Here is a 25,806-nt window from a genome sequence, read left to right as displayed (position 1 = left end):
TTTTATTTGCATTGCATCTTGTAATAATAATAAATATACATTCAACAAATACAAAAAGAATTTAAATGGTATTATTGCTAACTACAGTCTGGCAAAAAAAGAGTAGAAATTAAAAAGTGGCAACACTGTAGTGTCGTCCCATTTTTCTTAAGGGCCCTCCAGACTATGTGCGTGAATCGCGGCGCGTCCGCGACTTCGCGGAGAGAACATGTCGCGACGTTGACGTATGACTCCACACTCGCAAACTTCACGGCAATTTCGCAGTTTGGTTCTCGCCAAGATGGCGGAAAATCATCAACTGATCGAGCTTAACTGCTAGTTATCTATGGCATCATACGTGATTTAGCTATTATATTTTGTTGTAAAACCGTAAAATATAGCCGCTTTATATTATATAATTATTATTTATCTTGCCAAATATGAGTCAAAATAGTGTGTAATGTGGAGTCTTGCCAGTTTGCGCTTCGTGCTTCCTTTGACGCGGGCTAATGAACCGACAAAAAACGGGAAACTAGAAGGCGCGAACAATCTGCGAAATCGACGCCACACTTACGTTCGCGGCTTCGCGCCGTGATTCGCGCATGAGTGTTGAGGGCCCTTTAGATTAATGCAGTGTTGCCACTTTTCAATTTCTACTCTTTTTTTACCAGACTAGCGACTCGCCACGGCTTAGCACGGGTTACACAAAACCTTAACAAATTATACACCTCAACCTTCCTCAAGAATCCCTCAATCGATAGGTGAAAACCGCATAAAAATCCGTTCAGTAGTTTTTGAGTTTATCGCGAACATACTACACACAAACAGTAGCACGTAAAAATAAGGAGAGCGGAAATGACATCTTCGGAATGGTGTTACCAGCAGTAATTTAAATTTTCTACTACATCGGACAAACGCTTAATTGAAATCACAGACTGAAAGAACGAAACGCTATTTGACAGATGTCACATCTCATAAACGACAATGGCGGCGCTGGTTAGGGCTGGGTTTTTATCGGCTAAAAATGCCGTATTATCAACATCAGTTCGATCTTTGTCTGTTACCAAAAGCCTTAATATTAAAGAAAGTAAGTATGTGGTCCTTTAAGTGCTATTATTTGAATATTATACCCTTCTGTAACATAACCTATAATCACTTTTCCTAATCTTCTAGTACACGAAAAAAAGGAAGGTACAGCGTTGGTTGTAGAAGGAATCCAGGCTACTTCTCCTCGCACTGAGCTGATAGTGCGTGCTGAAAAGATAAAGGACCTCTCTCCTGTCGTCCAGGGTGATGGGAAGCCTCCTTGCTACATGTGTGCCCTTGGGCTTGATGTGAAACACACGGATGTTCTAATACTGAGTCAGTTTGTGAGGTCTGACGGCTGTATGTTGCCGCGTCGCATCACGGGACTGTGCCGACGTCAACAGAAAAAAATTGGGAAGATGGTTTCCATGGCACAAAAAGCAGGTTAGTACTATATATTATTAAAATTACTGTTTATTGCTTAAAGGAGGAAGCTGGAAAGTTTATTTTAAAATCATTTTATTTTGTTAGTTGAAGATAACTTATTCCTGTTCTCTTGCTAAAGAGTTTTGTAGGGGGTTGGTTAACAAACTTGGGTTCTCCAAACTACGGCCTGCTGAACATATCCTGCAAGCCCTTTTAATGGTTGGTGGAAAAGAACCTTTAGCCCAAAGCCTAGCCCATGACTGAGAGTGATAGCAGTCATAAAAGTTTTAGTCTACACTAATTAACATGCAATTAATAACAAATGTTGGTATTGTTAGTTTTATCTCAGTCATGGCAGTGATAAGTGATGTAATCAGTAAAGTCTTAATATTAATACTACTTTCATTTTGATGTATTTGCATAAAACAACTTTATTTAGCATATGTATTCTAAAATATTTGTTTTCAGGTCTGATGATAAACCTTACTCCCGCTTACTGCAAGAAAGATCCCACCAAGAGATTCGGCCACAAGAAATTTAATACATACTTTGATGAAAGTACCATTTTCATGAAGAGAATACCAAAACCTCTTGATAGGTTCAAGCGATAATGCATTTCTTGTTAGTTAAAATCAGTTGTACAATAAATATATGTTTAGAATTTAGATCAAACTATTTACCTCAATAATGCTGATTCTTTCTTTTTGAAAATGCAGAATAGCATTTTTTTGATGTGACAATCAGAGCCTGCTTAATTCTTGGGATTAGGTGGCCAAAGTGGATTTGTAAATATTTTTTTTTTTATTTCCCGAAAGTGCAATCTAATTTGAACCTTAAATTGGTATTGGCACGTATTTGATTATGTGGTCGATATATCGTACTATGCCTGGAAAAGAAATGTAATTAGAAAAATTCTAAGATTATATTTTTAGAAAAGTAGCACCTGTCTAATGTGCATTGCGTCTCAACCTCTCATTAAGCAAAATGTGAGATGCCAATACACATTGGACCAAGATATTGGACAGATGGAATACCATCCTAAGTGACACTTGGTATAATGCTTTTCTTGAATAATTTTTTTTTTAATAAATATTAAAATTGAAATAATGCCTCATAATTAAATGCCAGCTGCTCTACTTTTATTGATGCAATGTTGATATTATAGTACGTCTACGCCCTAGGTGGTGTCACGCCCAAAAATTTAAAGCATACGCTAAGTTTGTATGAAAGATAAGCTTTTATTACCAGTCCTGCCGCTTTGATGTTAACCCTGATCCAGGTCTCCAGGCATACTTTTGAAAAAATCTATCGACCACATAATGGTCAATAGGTATTTAACCATGGAACTCCAATTTAAGGTTCCAATTACTTGGTGGAAAACAATAACAAATATAAACTTTATTTGCTAAAAATCACGAACCTTTTCGCCGCCACGTCAGTAAGTGTCATCAACGCTATTTCAAAAATTGCACGTAGATAACTCGTATAACATATCAAGTCGTGGCAAAATGTACTGACTTTATATCAAGTCAATAGCGGCGAAAAGGTTAGTATTTGGCTATTTAGCCATGATTTCTTTTGTACAAATGTGTAGGAAGTCTTTGGCATTTAAAGGATTAATGACGCAGAGGTAGACATGTGTTATGTTGTTGTTCCTTTGTTGTTAGGTTTGCTGTCGTAATTATAGAAAAAAATCGGTAGCTTAGAAAACAAATTACAATATCTGCGCTGGTGCCTCTAATAGGGATGATGACACATGTTGAATTTTATAACAAAGTCTAGTAAAATTGATAGCAAATGAGCAATTTATCGCAATAATGTGTATATTAAAATAATATACGGAAATGATAAAAAAATACAGGATCTAAAAGTTTCAAAAGTTAGTTTTTTTTTAACTTCCAAAAAGGAATATAGTAAGTACCATTCGATTCCTTACATTTTTTCCAAAAAAAGATTGTATAGCAACTACATGCATAAACGCAATATTTCACCGACAAAATCGCAATTTGCCTTATTTTCCTTACTTCGAAATTCTCTCAGTGACCTTGACGTCACGTTTACTTATCGTTTTGTTAGGAGCGTTTTGCGAGTGGGCTTTGATTATCATTTCTGACTTTTGTATTGATTGAATGTTGTGGGTCCCATACAGACATTTGATCTCAAAAACAAACCTGATCGATTGATACCATTAATAACAGTTTGTCATCTAGCCTATTATGACGTGTTATGTGGGAAATCAAAGGATTGTGCACTGGGAATAATAAAAAATGAAATAAAGAGAGCATCTCAGATAATTTCTATTAATATTCGTTGTCCGCGATGACATTACGAGTAAAACACCATGCAATTATTGCGTTATATGGTCGAGCTTATACATATAATACAACTTCATTTAACAAATACATAAATTACAGTAGTTTCTTACAGAAAATAACACTGTATTATGTAAAAAATATTGCAAACAAAAATGCATTCCTATGCCGAGCCTTTAAGAAGTTTTTCAATTTTGTTTACCTAATCGAAATATCTAATATAAAATTTGCTTCTATAAAATAAATACTGCCTAAAAAGTTTAAATCTCTTTTGTGTCAAAAACTTTAACGCAGTCTAATGTTCCTTTATTGAACCGTGTCCTGATTTTTGGTACAATATTCACTAGTTGTATCATCACAGCCTTTCATATAGATACAAGTAGCCGAGATCCTTTGGAGGGTTTTCTGAGAGAGCCACCTGCAACAAAACCATTTGCATTTAAAATTGGATCTTATTTAAAGAGCACAAAGTTTAAAATTATACATACATTTGATTTAGAGAAATATATAACCTCTAGCCGTCTAGCGAGTTCAACGGTCCGAATAACGGTAAACGGTACTTACTATTTAATTACCTTCAATAAAATTTTAACCAAATCAATCTTATGAAATGTAAAGCGAGGCGTAGACTACTAAGTTATAGCAAAGATAAATATAACTCCGTAATAGATAGACACAGTCTAAGGAAAAAACGTGCCTCGAAAAAATCACGAAAATTTGATTCTCGATCAGATGGCGCCACTAGTTTTGGCCTACTCTCGTATAGAGGGCGTTGACGGTTTCGTTTGTTATTTATAATTTTAACGCATATCAGTGAAAGAACATGGGTCAAAATCATATAAAAATAATTAATGCAAATAAAAAAATCATTTATCCATATATAAATACATTTTCTTGTATTTTTATAAATCTTCATTTTTAGTTTTAAAGTATGTCGATAGATGGCAGTGAATTTACAGCGGTTACAAAATTTACTATGACAGTACCGCTCTAGTATAAGTTACTCTATGGTTATAGCGTGCAGTTTACGTTACATCGCAGACTACTAAGGAAAAAAGTGCCTCGAAAATCAAGTAAATTTGATTCTTGAACAGATGGCGCCTCTACGTTTTACCACCTTTGGCCTACTCTCTAATAGACGGCGTTGACGGTTTCGTTTGTTATTTATAAATTTTAACGCATATCGCATATCAGTGAAAGAACATGGGTCACAATTATATAAAAAAACATTAATGCAAATAAAAAAAACCATTTAATCATATATAAAACTATTTTTTGATATTTTTAGTTTTAATCGTGTGTCGATAGATGGCAGTGAATTTACTGTGGCTACAAAATTTACTATGACAGTATCGCTCTATCCTATTATATCCTCTTTGGTAAACTGCATTCAATAGTTTGATTAGATATGACGAATCCAAGTTCTTGCTAGTCTAAACCTCGCTTAACAAGAGTTGTTTTTTGTTCGATTTTACAATTTGTTTTACAATATGTTTTGACATATTTAACCCCTCGTATGCCTTTGTCAAAAATTTGAACCTTGAAATTGTATATTACAGTCACAAATTACGTGGAACGTATACGGGACAAGGCATACGAAAGGTTAATTATGTTTTCTATGAGCCGATTATTTTTCGTGTGGAGGGATCTCCGCTAGGATCTTATTTGAAGGGTATACGGTTTAAAATTAGGCAGGTTTCATTAGAGCGTCGCCGTACCTTATTGTCATTGAATATCACCCATCGTCCTTCGTGCAATATGTGGCACACGTAGTGGCCGACCATCGTGGACGTGCCCATGTGGGAGATGAATGCCACCAGTTTGTACTCTGTAACAATAATAAAATTAACCTTAAAAAACCCCGTAGTATTAGTAATTAAGGCGGACTCACGCTTGACTGCACATTTCTAATAGGTTTACCTGTCATCTATAGGTAAATAACTATTTTGTGTATTTTTTTCAAAATTTTAAACTCAGTAGTTTCGGAAATAAAGGGGCTATTTTTTGGCAATTTTCTTAAATAAGTTCTAAACTATTTATTTTAAAATTACAAAAAAATATATATTTGAGATTCTCAAAATAAGCTCTTTTGTTTTTGATATGTAACAAGGTACAGTTTGAAAAGCTTTATAAATTTTCTCATTTACCCCCCAAAAGTGGCCCCCATGTTTAAAATTCATTTGTTTACGTTACATATCCGTCTTTGGGTCACAAGCTTACATATGTGTACCAAATTTCAACTTAATTGGTTCAGTAGTTTTGACAAGATGTGCTGTGTATGATGTACTCACTCTCGGGTCCGTCCCTGGCTCTCGGGTGTGGGTCGGGCCGGGCGACGGTGGCGCCGACGGCGGGCTGGTCGCAGGCGTCCAGGTCGTCGACGCGGCTGAAGATCCAGTCCACGGCGCGGCCCACGTCGCCCGCCGTGGCCGACAGCGCCTTGGCGGCCTGCTCGCGGGTGAACCCCATGGTCACGATCTGCTCTACGCTCGATTCGTCCACGTTCGCTGTCGCTGCCGCTGGAATACATAAAGTTGGTCAAACCAAATTGGCAGTAAATAAGAACCAAAAAAATATATTCATCCTTTTGATTTTCTTTTGGGTGCTAGTACGACAAAGATAGTATGATTCTCTCTGTCTATGTTTGAAATGAGACAGTCCTTTGACAAACTATATTAAACCGAATTAAAAAACCGGCCAAGAGCGAGTCGGACTCGCCCCCCGAGGGTTCCGTACAAATTTAACTTTTAATTTTTTACAAATTTATAGTTTTCAGATTTTTCCCTGTACTTTATAATGCAGGAAGATATTTCTTGCCAAATTTACTAGTTCTAGGTCAACGGGAAGTAGTAACCTATACTCGTAAATTTTGATTCCATTGAGTGTCGAAATATACGTTTCTTGCGGCATAAACGGCCGTATCTTTTTTTAAAGTTAGAAGTTTGATTTGTTAACAATTTGAAGGCTGCAACGCTGGGGCTGTAGACTTAAAACATGGTTTTAATTGCAACTCGATACCTCCACGCGTTCCCGACATACAGGGTCTTGACAGATAGATGGACGGACGGACAACAAAGTGATCCTAAAACGATTACGTTTTTTCCTTTTCTTTTGCGGTACGGAACCCTAAAAATTAGGGCTCTGATAAACATGTCGCACGATAATAAATACGTGAGTATATCCGTAATTGTGCATTAGTGTCTAGGGATCTAATGGCGGTATTCTTTTCATACAAATTAACCGGTATTCAATGTAAATATCTCAGTTGATAATGTTATTTTTTGTATTTTATTCAACCTCTTGCGTATGAGAGGAGGCCTGCCCCCAGCAATGAAACATATATAAGCTGAGTTTGTAATTCCGTGCCCTTGCCTAAATACTAAATACCAATTCGACATTGCATGTTCAAGGCAACCTAAGTAACAACTGCCATTGTCAACATATTAAATCACATTTAGAAACGGGAAACGGGGGGTTTTGCCATTGTCAAGACAAATATTGAAGGCATTTGCATGCCGAGTATTAATTTCAAATATGACTTTGGGAAACCATTGAATTTAATATGAAGCCAGCAAATGCTATTCTAGAGACCCTCTGAATGTATTATACATACCTGGTGAAGGTGCACCCGGGGGCTCAAACTTGTTAGCAAAGTCCCAGTCGGTCATGTGCTCCATGAGCCAGTTGGAAGCTGCCTCCATGCCAGAGTTGTTCGTGTAGTACAGGGCGCGCTTGCATGCTTCTAGAGGGAAGCCCATGTCCAACTGTAACAAGAAATATATGATCCAATTTAAACTGTTGTGAGACATACTAACATTACCTAGTCGGCTCATAAGTTCTGTCATATACATAGTATCAAATAAAATCAAAAGTTTAAGTTTATTCCGTATAATTTGTACAGCGTTTGAAAGCTTATAAACTAGAGAATCTAAATGTATAACATTTATTCAAAATGACCGCCATAATTATCTACACAGGCTTGAAGTCTTCGTGGCCAGTCGTCAATGGATTCACGCACCACTTTCATGTCGATATTGGCCACTGCCGTAGCAAGAGATTTTTTCAGCGAGTCTAGATTTGCATGAGGTTTTGAGCACACCTTTTCCTCTAAATACTGCCATATTTTATAGTCTAAAGGATTAAGATCTGGGCTAGAGGAGGGCCAATCTTCATGCCGTATAAAGTCGATTTTATTGGAGGCGAGCCAGGCTTGTGTAGACTTTGCCTTATGGGCTGGAGCAGAGTCCTGCTGGAAAACCCAATGCTGGTTTAGAAACATCGTATGGGATAGTGGTTTCACAATATTAGTCAACACCGTGTCTTGGTACACTTTGGCACTAGTTTTTACTCCTTTCTCACAAAAATGCATACTAGTGACGCCCGCATAAGAAACTCCCAGCCAAAACATCACAGATGAAGGGTGATGACCTCTTTGAATACGGGGAATGCTATTAGACGCTTCTTTACTATTGCGAGCGTACACTCTATAATTTTGTTTATTACAGTTTTCTTCTATGTCAAAAATTTTCTCGTCCGAAAACAGTATACAACGGTGCTTATTTTTAGCGTACTTCTTCAATAAAGCTTTAGATCTTTTAAGCCTTAAAGCTTTAAGCCGACCATTGAGAAGATGGCCAGTTTTTCGTTTATAAGCACGAAGTCTCAGGTCTTGATTAAGCACTCTTTTCACCGTGTTTTTGCTCAAACCCATCTGGAGGGCCATAACTTTTTGTTTCCTAGCGGGATTTCTGGCAATGCGTGCCCTAATTGCTTGTACAACCGCTGGAGTCCTAGCTGTACGCGGACGACCGCTTCTTTTCTTTTCATTTAAACTAGAGACCTCACTGTATCTTTCTATGGTACGATACACAAATCTTAGAGAGAATTTTAAATTTTCAAGTAGCTTAAAAATTTTAGTCGGCGAGTGACCACAACGATATAGTGCAATTATTGCGGTACGGCTATCTTTAAGCGTCCACTCCATGTTGAAGAAAACAGAAAATTGCAAAATTATACTACTCAAATATTTAATAAAGATTCGAAATTCAAATGCAGAACGGTTTTTGTTTTAGGAGTTCCAAATTTAAATTTTAAAGGCCAGTGACAGAACTTATGAGCCGACTAGGTAAATAATTTCACGGTTTAGACTCACTTGTTTTAGTCACTCGCGCGACATGTTTCGGACAGCCTAGGTCTCCTTTCTCAAGCACTACTAGTTCAATACGCGGTCGTCATGAACACTGCTCGCACTAGTAGTGCTTGAGAAAGGAGACCTAGGCTTTCCGAAACATGTCGCGCGAGTGACTAAAACAAGTGAGTCTAAACCGTGAAATTATTTAAGAAATATATGAAAAATCAGTAATCTTAGTAAATTATAACGTGTAGTCACAGAGGTATACTCAAAAAATGTTCTATGTTTACGAGCAAAAGTCTACAGTGGAGTGTGACTACGACTAAAAAGGGTGCCCGAAAGTCCGTGAGTTTTTTTTTTAACTATCATCGTAAAATTTGAACCCGTTCTCACTTATAAAAGTATGACATTTTGAAAATGAGCAAGCTTAAGAACCGGGCCTTCTTAGGCGCGGTACCTTATGTACTGTACATGATACTAACCAGCTGCGCCAGCAGGCCCTCGTCGTAGGCGGGCGGCGGCGCGTCGGGCGCGGCCTCGGGCAGCGCCGTCTCGCCGGGTTGAAGGCCGCGACCGCGCAGGCAGGATAGCTCCACCTGTACATGTGTGTATGTATGTACTGTACATGATACTAACCAGCTGCGCCAGCAGGCCCTCGTCGTAGGCGGGCGGCGGCGCGTCGGGCGCGGCCTCGGGCAGCGCCGTCTCGCCGGGTTGAAGGCCGCGACCGCGCAGGCAGGATAGCTCCACCTGTACATGTGTGTATGTATGTACTGTACATGATACTAACCAGCTGCGCCAGCAGGCCCTCGTCGTAGGCGGGCGGCGGCGCGTCGGGCGCGGCCTCGGGCAGCGCCGTCTCGCCGGGTTGAAGGCCGCGACCGCGCAGGCAGGATAACTCCACCTAACGAAAATAAAACGTTAATAATAAATTTAAAAATTATGTAAAACGTAAGCTTATCTCTAAAGCCTATTATAGCACACAAGACTACATGAATGATGAAACACCGTCGGATTGTGATTGAAAATAATTAATTATTTATTATTATGTTAATAATGATAAAATTGATAATTCAATGAACACCTATATTAGGTAATCCGTATTTTTTGACATTTAGATTTTTATTCTAGAAAGTTTCTAGACTAGTACTTTTTATACAATTTTGGTGTTTGTCGATCCTTTTGTGAAATTCTTTTTTTTAAGTTTGACATCTATAATAATTCAATGTTTTAAGAACAATAATTACTGCATCAATAAATTGCTCTGAGATTTAGATTAAGGTAATATATGTAAAACTTGACAATTTAAAAGTGCTTGTTACTAGGCTTATTAGAATAAACAATATTTTGACTCTCTTGACTCTCTCTTACCTCCCACGGCATGTCAACTTCGACATCTAGCTTGGCCGGCGTCCAGTCCTCCTTGATGGTGAACTTCTTCAGCTGAATGAGCAGGTAGTCAGGGAAAGTAGCCAGGCGTGTGGTCCTACAATGTTACAAAGGTTAAGAATAGCTTACTAAAGATTTTACACAACGGAGATTGCAGTGCTAGAGAATAAATATTACCTTTCTCTTTTTTGCCGCAATCAAGAAACAAGAGAATGATTCAAAATAATATTTGTGGTATTACTCAAACACTACAATTGTTGTCTTACCAGTAAAATATTCTCAAATACACCCAAGTTGTAAGTAAAAAAAGGGAAAAATTTAAATTTCCTGTGGGAAATCAAACCTTCACTCCTACTTTTTTTTAATTTGTCGCCTTTTTCTACTGACAAAGTGGCTGTGTCAGAGTATATGTTAAAACGACGTAACTTTATTATTTATTCATCAAGCCACATTTTTTCGGAGAAGGGTGATTACAATTTAGTGCCGTGACCAGGATTTTTTCATACAAATGATAAGCAATTGGTGTCTCGAACTTACTTGTAAGCGGTGACCTTCTGGTTGACGGCGCTGCTGAAGAACTGCTCGACCGTCTCCTCCCGCATGAAGCTGTCCAGGCACGCCGAGAACGGGATGTGCGGCCGGACTACGGTGGACGGGTCCCTGACAACAACAACAACCATATTAATTAGCTTTTTTTTTCGTCAAGTGGACACAAAAGCAAATCAGCAAAAGGCTTCGTCATCTACTTACAAATGATGTAATCCGCAACAGGCTTTGTCAATCTTAACCACTAAATTAAACTATTTAGGCTATGGTGCCACCCCGGACCATAGCCGGCCCAAACGTCCCCATGACACTGGCAGCGTTGCCTCGTTGAATTGCCAAGGAGCTCTGTTGGACCAGGTACGATCCGGAGCGAGGATCGCAACCCCTATCTCTCAGTCGCCGACCCAATTCCCACACAAACTCCTTAGCCTCCGCACCCCAAGGTCCTGCAGTCTCCACCGCAACTGGTATAAAATCATACATTAGTTCCAAGGCAGAGTACTTCGTATGCTTCTGTTTAGCCGCATACTCCGCAGCTGAACCAGCAGCACCGATGGTGTGACTCAGATGGGATAGGGCAAAGGTGCTAACACACGTTGCGTCCCATAAGAGGCACCGACCCTTCTGCCAAGGAACCAATGTAAGACCAAGTGTTAGCTTTATTAGTTAACAAGCTTCATAACTTTAGACAGTTAAATTTTTATCCACTTAAAGGTTAAGAGAAAGAAATTCCTCTACCAATAAACTTCGCCCATTGTGTGCCATATTTATGTCTGAGTGTCTGTATAAATAGAAACAGAACTTGTAACTAAAAATCCAAAAGGGGCTCTCTTGGCCCCACTATTGTGGTTGATATAATACCACTCTTGGTCTCCGGCACAAGTGGTACGGGGAGGCAGTAAGTGGGGTTGTGGCGGAGTCGTGTATCGCACGTTATCGACACGGGAATACTCACAGGCGCTGATTGGCTGCCTCAGCAGCAGCTCGCCTAGCTTCATACTCTCGCACTTGTTGCTGATTGGTCGCCTGTGCGAGTGGCACGGGCAGCGGTAAGTGGTGTTCGGGGCGAGACGTGTACCGGACGGCGCCGGACGCGCCGCAGCGGATACGATCTTCAACCATGAATTGGAGGCAGTCGGCTGGGTTTGGCTTGTGTCGGCTATTGCGCTGTGAATACATGAAATATTAAGGCCCATTGCACTATCACAAATATCACAATCAATAGACTGATTAACGTAACTCTGCACAGAACTAATGATTAATTTTTTTTACTGATATGTTGCGATCGATGGAATTTCTAGTCGTTTGTAGTTTCTACAATCTTAAAATTGGAGTTGACTAATGTCAATTCGATAAAATTTACTACTACATTTTCATGTTACAGTCTATGCCTGCTTTATAAGTTGGTATCATGTCAATACCGCATTGTATTTACACAGTAGGTGCAGTGCAGATAGAACTCATGGGTGTCTTATCTTGCGGCCGTTTGGACTGGAACTCGGGGTGGTCCTTGCCGACTAGGTTACGGAACACGTGGCAGGCGAAGCCAGGTTGTATACCGTCTGTATCTACATGTTATCTACCTGTAACAGTGTCAGTAGATGCAGGTAGAACTCGTGGGCGTCCTGCTGCCGTTTGGACTGGAACTCGGGGTGGTCCTTGCCGACTAGGTTACGGAACACGTGGCAGGCGAAGCCAGGTTGTATACCGTCTGTATCTACATGTTATCTACCTGTAACAGTGTCAGTAGATGCAGGTAGAACTCGTGGGCGTCCTGCTGCCGTTTGGACTGGAACTCGGGGTGGTCCTTGCCGACTAGGTTACGGAACACGTGGCAGGCGAAGCCAGGTTGTATACCGTCTGTATCTACATGTTATCTACCTGTAACAGTGTCAGTAGATGCAGGTAGAACTCGTGGGCGTCCTGCTGCCGTTTGGACTGGAACTCGGGGTGGTCCTTGCCGACTAGGTTACGGAACACGTGGCAGGCGAAGCCAGGTTGTATACCGTCTGTATCTACATGTTATCTACCTGTAACAGTGTCAGTAGATGCAGGTAGAACTCGTGGGCGTCCTGCTGCCGTTTGGACTGGAACTCGGGGTGGTCCTTGCCGACTAGGTTACGGAACACGTGGCAGGCGAAGCCAGGTTGTATACCGTCTGTATCTACATGTTATCTACCTGTAACAGTGTCAGTAGATGCAGGTAGAACTCGTGGGCGTCCTGCTGCCGTTTGGACTGGAACTCGGGGTGGTCCTTGCCGACTAGGTTGCGGAACATGTGGCAGGCGACGCCGGGTTGGGTGCCGTCCGTGTCGCCGGGCTGCGAGTAGCGGCCGGATACTAGACCGACGCCTAGTTTAGCGCTGAAACATATGCAAACATTGATGAAAAACATATGTAATGTATGATTTATACGATTATGTTGATATAGTTCCCTGAAAAAACAAGCTTCCTAATTTTTTCTATGCTTAAAAAAAGGAATACAACATTTAAAATAAAACGTGGGGTATCAATTTGTAATATCTACCCCAAACTTTTTCACAAACTTTCTAGTTAGTTAAAGAAACGCTCCCATATTTGGGAGCCTGAAGGACTATTCGTTTGTCAGGGAGTGTAAAATCCGCTAAGTTCGAACGGCGTAGCAGTGACAATGTATAAGACCACCAAATTTGACGTATGTAGCACACAGCGTAAAACTTGTCATAGACTGACTCTTTTAATATTAGTAATAATTCCTTACGTCTGTACGTTGAAGTCGTTGACGGGATCCTCGGGGAAGGAGGCGAAGATCTCGGGCGCGCCCTCCACGAAGCGCCGCACGAAGTCCGGCATGCGGAATATCACCTGCGACACGACACGTTTACACACATACTTTATTACAAAACACAAGTAGCAGAGTAGAGATACCTTAGGGTACCTTTATAACAAAGTGCTGGGCGCGATTTGGAGCGCGCTGCAAGATCACAAGTGGAAAACTCGTCTGCTAGTCCTATGTCCTAAACGAGGGATAACTGGAACATATCATCACCATTGTGAGTAATCCTGAAGAAGAATGCGCGACGCGACGCTTTCGCAAAATGTCGCGCTAATGTGACTCCAATATGTGAGTTTAATTGATTTTGTCCTTGTTCTTTCAAGACCTTGTAAAAAGGTTGTTGAAACTGTGATGTTGATGGTACATTTTACTGCTAGAGGAGTTGTCTACGCTACTCATTCCATTGAGCAAGGGTCCACGAAAAAGTTGTAAGGTACTGCCTGACTCCTGAGTGTTCCAGTTATTAATTGGAGTGTTGTCAATTTGTCACTCACCTGCAGAACGCTGTTGATGTAACAGGAGTTGCCCAGGTTAGTCAACCCTGTGAGCGAAGGTCCATGCAGAGGTTGCAAGGAACTGCCGGACTCCTGGAGGGTGTTCCATTCTCCTGTGCGCTGGTTCAGCTCAAGCTCCAGCTCTACCATAGATTTGTCGGTCTGCAGAATAGAAGCCATGTTTTAAGAATAATTTAAAAAAATGCTGCAATCTGCAGCTGCCAGCTGCTGCACGTTGAATCGGCGGTAATTCTGCCCTTCATAGACAACGCGGTCTGCGTGAGCGAGACAGCGCGATGCACGTATATAACAATGTCTCGCTCTGACAGTTGTAGGTTACCATAGACATAGTGTATACAAGTAGTTATAGACGCGCCACCGAGCGACCGGGGGTAAGAGAAAGAATATTCATTTAGGGCAGCATAGGATTTTTTTCTCTTTCACTCTTATAAATTTCGGTATTTCGCCATCGCCTCCTACCTATGATGCCACCCGGTCGGTGATAAGGACAAAGCATGGCACTATTTTCTCTTTCCTCTTATAGGAATCGCAATAAAACTATCTTTCTCTATCAAAGAGTGTCAGGCCCTTGTAGGTTACCTTTTGCAATTGCTGCACGTTGATGCCGAAGTGTTTGAGATGGTCGGCCAGGTACGGGTCTTCAACCATATCGTCCTCGGCGTATGAGAACACGTCGCCCTTGCCCTCGGCGGTGATGGTGCCCAGTTTCACGGCCAGTGGGTAGCCTGTATCGCGGTAGTGTGCGACCTGGGAAAAAAGAATTATGTTAAAAGGGAATTAAACGAATTGAATAACCTCCGACAAAATTACAGCATCACCCTATAATGAGGAAATAATATCTAAGAACATTACTGTCAATCAAAAATTTTCATATGTTCAATACACACGAAAGTGTCCATTGTAAGTGTAGCTACTAACCTGAAATTAATCCAAATCAGTGTTTCAGCTTCTCAAGTTCTTAGTCATGATGGCGTCTTACGCATATATTATGTTGTACACACAAACCACAGTTATTTCTCTTTACATGAGATTCCAACCTGTCTGTGAAATTTTATGGGATGTCTCTCGCGAGTAAATACAGGGTATTCTTTCTCTCTTACATTAGAAGGTCACTGTAATGATCTTACCGCGTGCTCATTGCCCCTGGAGCCGTCGAAGAAGCGCCGACCGCAGAGCACCGCGCCGTTGGTCAGGTTGAGCCACAGGTTGGTGGTCAGGTCACACTTGGCGCACTTCTTCTCTCTCTCTCTCTTACATTAGAAGTTCACTGTAATGATCTTACCGCGTGCTCGTTGCCCCCAGAGCCGTCAAAGAAGCACCGGCCGCAGAGCACCGCGCCGTCGGTCAGGTTGAACCACAGGTTAGTGTTCAGGTCACACTTGGCGCACTTCCTCTCTCTCTCTCTCTTACATTAGTTCACTGTAATGATCTTATCGCGTGCTCGTTGCCCCCAGAGCCGTCAAAGAAGCACCGGCCGCAGAGCACCGCGCCGTCGGTCAGGTTGAACCACAGGTTGGTGTTCAGGTCACACGTGGCGCACTTCCTCTCTCTCTCTCTCTCTTACATTAGTTCACTGTAATGATCTTATCGCGTGCTCGTTGCCCCCAGAGCCGTCAAAGAAGCACCGGCCGCAGAGCACCGCGCCGTCGGTCAGGTTGAACCACAGGTTGGTGTTCAGGTCACACTTGGCGCACTTCCTCTCTCTCTCTCTCTTACATTAGTTCACTGTAATGATCTTATCGCGTGCTCGTTGCCCCCAGAGCCGTCAAAGAAGCACCGGCCGCAGAGCACCGCGCCGTCGGTCAGGTTGAACCACAGGTTGGTGGTCAGGTCACACTTGGCGCACTTCCTCTCTCTCTCTCTCTTGCATTGAAGTTCACTGTAATGATCTTACCGCGTGCTCATTTCCCCCGGAGCCGTCGAAAAAGCGCCGGCCGCAGAGCACCGCGCCGTCGGTCAGGTTGAGCCACAGATTGGTGGTCAGGTCACACTTGGCGCACTTCCAGCCTGAAGGCGGGATTTTCACGCCGTTGTCAAGTTGCTTTAGGCTCACGGCGTGGCTAAAACCAATACTAAGGTATAAAAAAGGAATTTCCGAAAAACGACCTACCTCCTACCTCCTACATACCTAGATACTTTAATGTCCCTTATAGACATCCAGTTATTTGACTATTCACAAACCTAATTGCATTTCTATTTCAGCCACAAGAAGGCAGTTCCTACAACGCGAAAGACAGCCTGCGTGAAATGTAGGAGGCAGCATCTTGTTATGTCGTGAGGTGTCAATGTGAAGTTTAAACTTTTGACATTTTCCAGAACAATAGATGGTGAGATGGTGGTAATGGTAACACAGTATATTCCAATAAATATTTGAATTTATCTCCTGAAACTTACACAGATACTTCGCGCGCCTCGCCGTCCCAGGTGCCCGCGAGCGCGTTCATTTCCGCTATCTTGAATGGTGACTCCGCATCTATGACGGCTTGCACTGATTTTTTCACCTGTAACGATAATATTCGTCAACAAAAATATACTGATCGTATTTAGAAGAGGTGTAAATCTATGAAAGAATCGCGTTATACGGGCCATAGTTTCGTATATTTTGTGGTAACCGAGTTATCAAACATCAACTTATGACAATTTGAATTACCGCATAATGTACGAGTTGTACGGCGATATTTCTTGCAGCTGTCAAATTCGAGGCATGGCTTTTTCTTAAGATCACAGAACTACTACTTTCTCAAGGTACAGTAAGCTTCAGAGTTAAGTGGGCGGTGGGTAACTTATAACTTGCCCATTCTATGTGTACACTGTACAATGAGCAAACTATTCAACGATTTTAAAGTGAAGAGTTGACACACCTCAATATTATACTCAATATTTTATTGCAAATTCACAAAGTAGTTGTACAGGTGGTAAACTTATATGCTAGGTCTTTGTGAACCCTGTTGGGCACTGCAATATACTATAACTACAACTATAACTATAATTAACAATTCCAAGGAGAGGAGAACTTTTGATTAATTATTTTAACATACAATCATTATAAGCAAATGTAAAAATAAGAATTAAAATGTCAAAAATACACTCTTCGTGTCGAAAGTTTTAATTGCAATGTCATTTGTCATTTATTATTCAAAACATTAAGTATTATATTAACAAGAACAAATAATCTATAGATATTATTGAATTATAATATGTCATTGAAAATTCGCTTACAGTGTAATATGACTTATCTTATAATAACTGTTTAAGGTGGTTCGACTAGGTTACCCAAAGCTTAAACCCCGCTAGATGGCGTCACTTTCGCAAATTTTCAGGTTTTATTTTTTTGTGGAATAGTGTTGGTATCTGTATACTTAAAAGTATGTTTAGCGCACTCTTTACATAAATATTGAACTATTATAATAAACATTGAATACTTCATTAGTGCAAAAAACACTTTTAAAGTCGACAGAATGTTTCTGTCATGCTATTTCCTACTATTACTCACACATGCAAACAGTGTTTCCGTAATGCTTGTAGTAGACAATTTCATGCATTGTAAGTATGCTGCAATGGCGTTGCGGTATGTTCGTGGAAATACGTGCAAGAGGATTCGGGTTCGAGACTGGGTACGGCAGGGGTACTTTTTTTGTCCTTTTTGTGTTATGTTTCTTATACCTTTTAGTCTTCGAATTCTTGTCCGATTCCGATATAACCGAAATATATTTCAGTGATATCGGAAACGGCTCTAACGATTTCGATGAAATTTGCTGTAAGGGGTTCGATCTAGCTAGGTCTTATCTCTGGGAAAACGAGCATTTTTGAGTTTTTACTTATGTTTTCTTTTTCTCCCAGATATTCAGTATTATTCATAAATTAGTTTATAACGTTTTATAAAAATATGTGACGTTTTAAACTAAAAGGTACCACATTGTCGGTTGTCATTTTGAAGCTCTATGGAAATATGACAACAATAAGTAGGTACCCGTTTGGTTGCAAACGCCACATATATTGAAAACCTGACTTTCACAAATCTCACCTTTTTGGGTTCTTCCAACTCAGAAAGGATGGAGAATACTGACTATTCTTAGTAGCACTAGCCCAAGGAAGTCCAGGTTTGTAAGTGTCAGGTATCAGTTTTTTTTAAAGCGCTAAATATAGTTCTACAAGTAAAGCAATCCCTTACTGCCCAGCCTCTATAGTATTTTTCAAACTGGAAGGGTACGATGATAGATTTCATCTCCATACAATTTATAACCTAATAATGCCAAATGTTGCAAAATTATATTGAATTGAGATCTATCATCGTACCCTTGCAGTTTGAATATCGAAAATGTAATGGGCCATAATTATGTACTGTAAAACGTTGTACAATACACGTGCGAAAAGGTAATTCGCAATTCGTGTCGATTAAAACACTTCCTTCGGTCGTGTTTCAATTTATCGCCACTCGTTGCCAATTTCCTACTTTTCGCACTTGTATCGTAATGTACTAATAATAAATTAGTAATTGTAAAATAAAATTAAAACTTTTTTTATATATTTTTTTTTGGATTCAAGTAGGTACAGTGAGTAACAACATTGCCTTCTAATTATAACTATTATAGAAAACGGGATATTTATCATGTTTATTTATATTATTTATTTCTCGATTTTTTGGCCGGTCTTGCAAGACCAGTCGTTGTGGAGATCCCTGGGGAGGCCTATGTCCAGCAGTGGATGTCTTGTTGGTGTAGATGGATTCACATAACAAATGAAATAACATTTTTTCATATTTGTTATCCGTAGTTGTCCCTGTACCTGAAAGAAAAATAATATCATGATAGCACAAATTCTCTAATGTTATAGGAAGAAAGATGATGCAACAATATGGATTCAAATAAAGCTATCATTTACTTACCTAGTAATAATTGTGTTTTTCACTCATAGACAAAATTCCATAATTTTCATCCCCAGGAAATGTTTTATTTTACTTCATTGCAGTGAGGATGTCCTGATTTTTTCTGGCTAATGAAGGAAAACATTTTCTTTCCAAGAATGCCTCTTCATTTTGCACAATACCTAAAAAAACCTAGAGTTAGTGACACATTGACTATTCGGCAACCAAAACAGTAATAATTACATTATATAGGTATTGTTCACTGCTTATATCTACCATTACGGAAGAAGTGAGAATTATTTTCTAAAAAGATCGGCACGAGAAAATTACAATGTACAATGACGGAATGAAACTGTACCCACCTTACGAAACTTCACCATCATGAATTCCGCTTCAATTGAGTCCGAATTTTTCTGGATTTTCGCGGACCAGAACACCGATGATTTTTGTAACTTGATTTAGACGTTGCTATCATTTTCAATTTATACAAACAAATTGATGTCACAATAAACATGACCCTATGTGTCAGTGTCAACACTGTCAAATAAAAATGCACTAAACATGACGGCACTGCAAATCCTGCCAGGTCGGCCAGGCAACGTCGCCAACGTCATAGAGTGGCAACGCCGCACGCAACGTAAAATTACACGACATTTGTGACACACACATACGTAAAATTGATGAAAAAATTACGTTGATTTATGTATGATTTCTGTATGAAACAAAGTTTTTCTATTAATTTAGCGCAAACGAATATTCGAAAGTAGATAAATGAGCAAATATTTCTGTAGTAATAGTGTGTAGTGCCTTAATTAAAGCAGATTGAATTTTGTATGAAAATCGAACCACCTTAATTTTATTTATATATATATTATCATTTTCTTCTTCTTTTATAGAGTCTGGGAGTTTATTATATATTTTAATAGACATTACTAAACCTGTTCAGGTAGCGTAGGATCCGGCCACGGGAATGTATGGAAACCAGGCAGTACTATCACATTGTAATGGTCAGTGTAGGTGAATTTTGGCTTGTTGCAGGTGGGGTCGAAACCACCCTCCACGCCTATTGCCAGTCGGGTGATCTTCTTCTCTGGGCCGTCACCGGTTTTCTCAGGTTCTGGCACCTAAGAAAAAGAGACTTGTTGAAACTGCGGTTTATTTAAATAAAAAAATTGCCGAGACAACGCTAGAGCGACATGTATATGATTATTATTAGACAAAGGTTATTGTTAAATATTATTTATAGGGTTAGTTTTGCAGTACTTAATAAAAGTAGCCCATTGGTTAGTTAGTTTAGTATGGTTGGAACACCTGCCGACATCCCAGGTATATCACTGGAGCGACTTTAAGGAGGCGGATCTGTACGAACTCCGAGTCAAGTTGGCGAGAAGTAGCGCAGGACCAAGAAAAGTCTTATGTCACAGGCCAAGTCTCAATTTGGGTCGCTGAGCCAACGGAGTAAGTCAGTATTATCAATCAAGCTTTAAGAGACACAAGTACCCACCACTTAAAAGGCGCCCCCATACAATAGAAGTTACAATCTCATTATAACACGACCTTTAGAAATAACATTAAGCTTGGCATGAACATTTAAGTAATAAATATGTATATGTTACCAGACATAAATTTCTATTATTATTGTAATACAAAGAAAATAGAACGAGTTGAAGTTTTATATGTAAAACAGAACAAGTCAATGGTTCAAATAATTTTGTAGCTGGGAAGGTGGGAAGTACCCACATAAACATACAATATGCGGGCGAGAGTGCAGAAAAAATATCTAGAGAATGCATTATTTGAAATGGAAATCGCAAAGAAAGCTGTTCTCTCCCTTGAAATGTTATGAATGAATGAAAGAAAATTGCTAAATTTTTAACTAAAAACAATGGCAACCTACAAATTATCAGTGACACAAACCGGTCCTGATCTAACTAACACACATTATAATTTGTAAGTTAAATGAAAATTGTCAGTTACTTACAGGTATTTTCTCCCGGTGAATGTGCAGAAAGACAGCGTTGCCTGTCTTCTGGAAGTATTGCTCCACATAGTTTCGGCCAAAGCCCAGGAACGACACCAGTGACACATACAGACCAGTCTCTGATTCCTGCAAGGTAAACAGATTATTGGGATTTTCGTGTCAAGGTAATATGCACTATTAGGCTTAGAACGCACTGCGGTTTTTTTCTTGCGGTTTCGGTCTAATTTCTTGCGGTTTTAGTCTTTTAAATGCGTGCGCTTATAAAGCATGCCGTACTTTACATTTTTTGCGGTTGCGGAACCGCTTTTGAAAAAACCGCAGTGCGTCTAAGCCTTACTGGTATATAGGTCCACCAATACTAGACCAATATACCGTAAATAAAATATAGATAAAGCCTTAGGCCAGGATTACACTTGTAAGTTTTACTTACGTAAGTAGGGACAAAGCTATTTGCTACAATGAGATAACGATATTCATATCTCATTCTGTAGTATAGCTGTGTCCCTACTTACGTAAGTAAAACTTACAAGTGTAATCCTGCCCTTACAGCGGCATCTGCCTCAACTTTCAAATTAGAGCCTACAATACTTTGAACTATTTGACGTATCATAGTTATCTTTTGTTTAAAGTTGGTGGATATTTGACAAGCCACAGACAGAATTTGGTATAGTTTCGGCGTTGTTATTATGCATAGACATAGTATAAATAAATAAATATTATAGGGACATTCTTACACAAATTGACTAAGTCCCACAGTAAGCCCAAGGAGGCTTGTGTTATGGGTACTCAGACAACGATATATATAGTATATAAATATTTAAATACATATAAAACACCCATGACTCAGGAACAAATAAATGCCCTTACCGGGATTCGAACCCAGGACCATCGGCTTCACAGGCAGGGTCACTACCCACTAGGCCAGACCGGTTATTAGTATAGTAGTTATAGACATGAAACCGAGCGACCAGAGGTAAGAGAAAGACATATTCATGTATTGACAGGTTAATGTATGGCAGCACAATCCTTTTTCTCTTTCACTCTTATAAATTTCGGTATTTCGCCATCGCCTCCTACCTATGCTGCCATAACCCGACCATGAAAAAAAAACCTGGTTGGTGATAAGGACAAAGCATGGCACTATTTTCTCTTTCCTCTTATAGGAATCGCAATTAGACTATTGTTCTCTATCAAAGAGTGTCAGGCCCTTGTTTTTATGACTTTGATGATACCATATTTTGCAGGTATTGTATTGATGAAAAGCTAAATAGGATATATAAGATGCATTGGGTTAACTTCATACTTTGTTTACATTTATGCTTTATACTACTGTAATGCTTATCAAGGCATCTTGCTTACTGTTGCTAAAGTAGACAGTTCTAGTTTAGTTTAGTAGATATCTGCAATTTTCAAAATTATCCATCTTTCACAGTTACCCCATTTTATTGATACTGATAATCAGAAGACACATATTTTCTAATAAGAAAATCGTGTCTTCACCACCTTATTTGTAACAGTTAAATATTAAAACTGACAATCATGAATTCAAATTTATTGAATGAAAAACAAAACTTTAGAAATACTCATTTGTCACCCATGTGTCAGCAATCTAAGTCAATTATACCGACTTGATAAACTTCACATAGCTACTACATACATTTTAACAACATATTACTTTATTGACTTTTAACCACGCTTACATGTCATATCATTATCACTACCTCTTTTACTGTTTACAGTTCCAGCCCCTATAATTTGCACACTGATAACATCTACACTACATGATGTGGGCCCACATTTCACTACAAACTCTACACGAAGCAACAATGTTCCAATCCACCGACTTGTACTTAGGAACTTTCTTAATCCTAAGTGGATTCTCACTAAGTTTGCTCAACTTGAAAAAAGTGGTGAAGGAGCGAAACAAGTTTTCAACTATGCTCTTATCGGAAAATGTTATTTTGACGTGCATTGGAATCTCTTTTATAGTAAGGGCAGTTTACAATTTGAGACTAGCAAATATATCTATGTCTGACATGGAATTACGGACGGCAGAGATGATTTTAGAACATGAAGCATCCTGTGGTTACTGGACTGTTTTTATGAGCTTCGGACCATTGGTAATACCATTCGTTAATGGATTTCTAAGTCTCGTCATTGATAACTACATGCATTACAAGAAGCTGATGGAAATGAAGAGAAGAGATGAGGAAAATATTGTGCAGGAAATACATTTGGAATCCCGACAGCTTCATAGTGTGAGGGTAAAAGTGCTAAGTTTCTGGAAGAAGTATTTTTCGTCTTTTGTAATTGTTTTACAGTGGATTATACCTGTCCTGCTCACACTTTTTATGTATCCAATGGGAGTTAACCAGGTGACAATGAAACGGGATATACAAAGTTATAGTGACACTTGTATGGCAACGATGGAGGTTACTAACAGTTCATGCTCAGTACCTTCAGACAACTTTACATTAGAGCTTCGCAAATATTTTAACCCTAAAGATTATGTTAAAGTGTATGACAATGTAGAGACTAAAGACAATTTAACAGTTATTAACTCCGTATTAGAGAATGTTTATAAAATTGTGAATAATTTCACTAACTTTAACATGAATGTGACAAGTGCTGCATTGTATCGGAAACCAAAATTAAGTGAGAACTGCATGAAAATTTGTTACATAGAATCTAAGAATATGCTTCTTTATATATTTATTTTAGCTATAGTCAGTTTCTTTGTTCCTGTAATGATTTCAGTATATATTTTAACTAAAATACATGTTATGGATGTGAAGAAATCGAAAAATTATACATTAGCTAGCAGGGAACTGTTGTATAACATCTTATTCTGGAGTCCAGTCTTGTTTGATAGCTACGTCTCCCAGCTATTTTGCACGGATTCCACTGAGGGCGTGAAGACATCCTTGTTTAATGTTATTGCTAATGTCTATCAGGCTGTTAAGAACTTCATGAACACTAAGTATTTTAATGAGAACACTGTAGTACCTACCTAGTTTACGTTCCAACTGATTATAATAAATGGCTAGACACTTTTTAACTACGAATTATATTTAATTCGGATTAACGGATGTCTTATCGAAATGGAAGAATGAATAGCACAATCAAACAAAAACAATGATGAGGTTATAATATTTTAAAAATGCAACTCACTGGATTATCGAACGAATACACGCATTCATCCTTGTAAATCAGTTGCCCGGCAGCCGGTATCTTAATCTTAGAAAGATGTGGCGTTAACAAATCTATTGACGCCATGATTAATATCAATTAATAAGAATTTTAAATGGAATTTTTGCAAACGAAATGTCCCCGGCGTCCGTTGCACCAAAAATAGTAAAGTGATGTGATGATGAAATATCGAAATACCATAAGATACGTCGATAAAGAAAAAAAAAAAAAAAAAATTCAAAAAAATTTCATTTGTTTTTTAAGATTTTTTTTTTATTTTTTTTTAGAATAATAAATTTTTTATTTATAGTTTATTTTATTTATAATAATATAATTATTTTTTTAGAATGGGAAATTATTTCTTTTAATTCTAATATAATTGATATCAGTCTTAATTTAGGTATTATTTAAAAAAAGTTAATAAAAACCTGTAAGCGTAGCATAAATTGTTTCAATGTTTGAACAAATAATCTTATAAATATATATAAAAAGAAGAAACTGACTGACATATCAACACAGCCCAAACCGCTGGTTCTAGAGATTTCACATTTGGCAAGTAGGTTTCCTATAAGGTCTAGGGGTGCACTAAGAAAGGATTTTTCAAAATACACCCCCTAGGGGTTGAAATGGGGTCCAAAGTTTGTATGGGGAAACAAGATTAGTTAGACTATTTTATTCGAAATTTCACAGGAGTATTCCTAGCGATAAATGAATAAACAAGTGATTCAGATTTGTTGAAAATTCAACCTCTAAAAGGGGGAAATGTGGTGACAAAGTCTGAAAATCAATATGGGTATTGTTTCTATGGTTTATCGGGCCGCTAATTACGAAAACAACAACGATTTTAAAATCCAACGTGGTGGACGTGAAAAACCATCTTCCCTGTTGGGGTGCAATAAGGTTGAAATGTCTAAATATCAATATGGGTGTCGTTTTTATGGTTTTTTGGGGCGTTAATTACGAAAATGGCATCGATTTTGAAATTTAATAATGTGGTCATGAAAATTCTTGAAAGTACTCGTATTTGTTCCAAATTGCAATTTAAACGGTCCAGTAGTTTCGGAGCAAGTCGGTTGTAACAGACGGACTGACAGACAGCCACACGTAATCCTGTAAGGGTTCTATTTTTGCTTTTAATGTATGGAGACCCGCCTTATAATAATAGATTTTTAAATTTGTATTTGGTGCCATCTCGATCGTTGTCAATCGGTACCTCGGCACACCTCGGCGAGTGCGGGCGGCGCGGCGGGACGGACGGGGCGGGAGGAGTAAGTCATCAGGAAACTTCCTGCATCCGTAATGAGTACATTCAAGGTGCTGCCAAAAGGTGGTTGTCTGTTTGCTTCTTATAAGTTTAGGTTTCCATTATAACTGAAATGAAAAAAATCGTTAATATATATATATTCTACCTACGAACCATACAAACCATCTTTTGTTAGTCGTTATAAAACCATATTTTCGTAGATCTCCTTCCCCTGCCTCCCCCGCACCCTATACATTAGACAAAACGACATAGAAGCCGCGGGCAAAAGCTAGTGATCTAATTAATAAATTTAAAACTCAGTTTAACTACTTTGATTAACAAGTGATCGTGTGTAGAAATATCGATATAATTTAAATAAAGTATTCCCCA

At 39.0% G+C, this 25,806-nt stretch overlaps 2 protein-coding genes across 2 annotated transcripts; one reads left to right on the top strand and one right to left on the bottom strand.

Moving 5' to 3' along the window:
- The first annotated feature begins 924 nt into the window (after positions 1-924).
- Positions 925-2,103, top strand: LOC134746233 (large ribosomal subunit protein mL66). Its single transcript, XM_063680561.1, has 3 exons — positions 925-1,066; positions 1,153-1,449; positions 1,900-2,103. Exons 1-3 carry the CDS (start codon positions 964-966, stop codon positions 2,040-2,042), a joined length of 543 nt encoding a protein of 180 aa, XP_063536631.1. The 5' UTR covers positions 925-963; the 3' UTR covers positions 2,043-2,103.
- A 1,609-nt stretch (positions 2,104-3,712) lies between these two features.
- On the bottom strand, positions 3,713-24,359 carry LOC134746234 (ubiquitin carboxyl-terminal hydrolase 5). The gene is made up of 17 exons (XM_063680564.1): positions 24,156-24,359; positions 20,985-21,110; positions 19,942-20,127; positions 16,534-16,640; positions 16,034-16,199; positions 14,719-14,886; positions 14,119-14,280; positions 13,550-13,653; positions 12,989-13,172; positions 11,765-11,976; positions 10,801-10,923; positions 10,246-10,360; positions 9,665-9,778; positions 7,357-7,507; positions 6,035-6,262; positions 5,462-5,571; positions 3,713-4,161 (listed from the first exon to the last, which is right to left on the bottom strand). The coding sequence occupies exons 1-17, from the start codon at positions 24,258-24,260 to the stop codon at positions 4,099-4,101; spliced, it is 2,424 nt and encodes an 807-aa protein (XP_063536634.1). The 5' UTR covers positions 24,261-24,359; the 3' UTR covers positions 3,713-4,098.
- Between the last annotated feature and the right edge of the window lie 1,447 nt (positions 24,360-25,806).

The sequence above is a fragment of the Cydia strobilella genome, chromosome 12 (genome assembly GCF_947568885.1).
Source record: "Cydia strobilella chromosome 12, ilCydStro3.1, whole genome shotgun sequence".
Lineage (NCBI taxonomy): Eukaryota > Metazoa > Arthropoda > Insecta > Lepidoptera > Tortricidae > Cydia > Cydia strobilella.
Note: the sequence above shows the minus strand (reverse complement) of the source record. Positions and strands in the feature narration are given on the sequence as shown.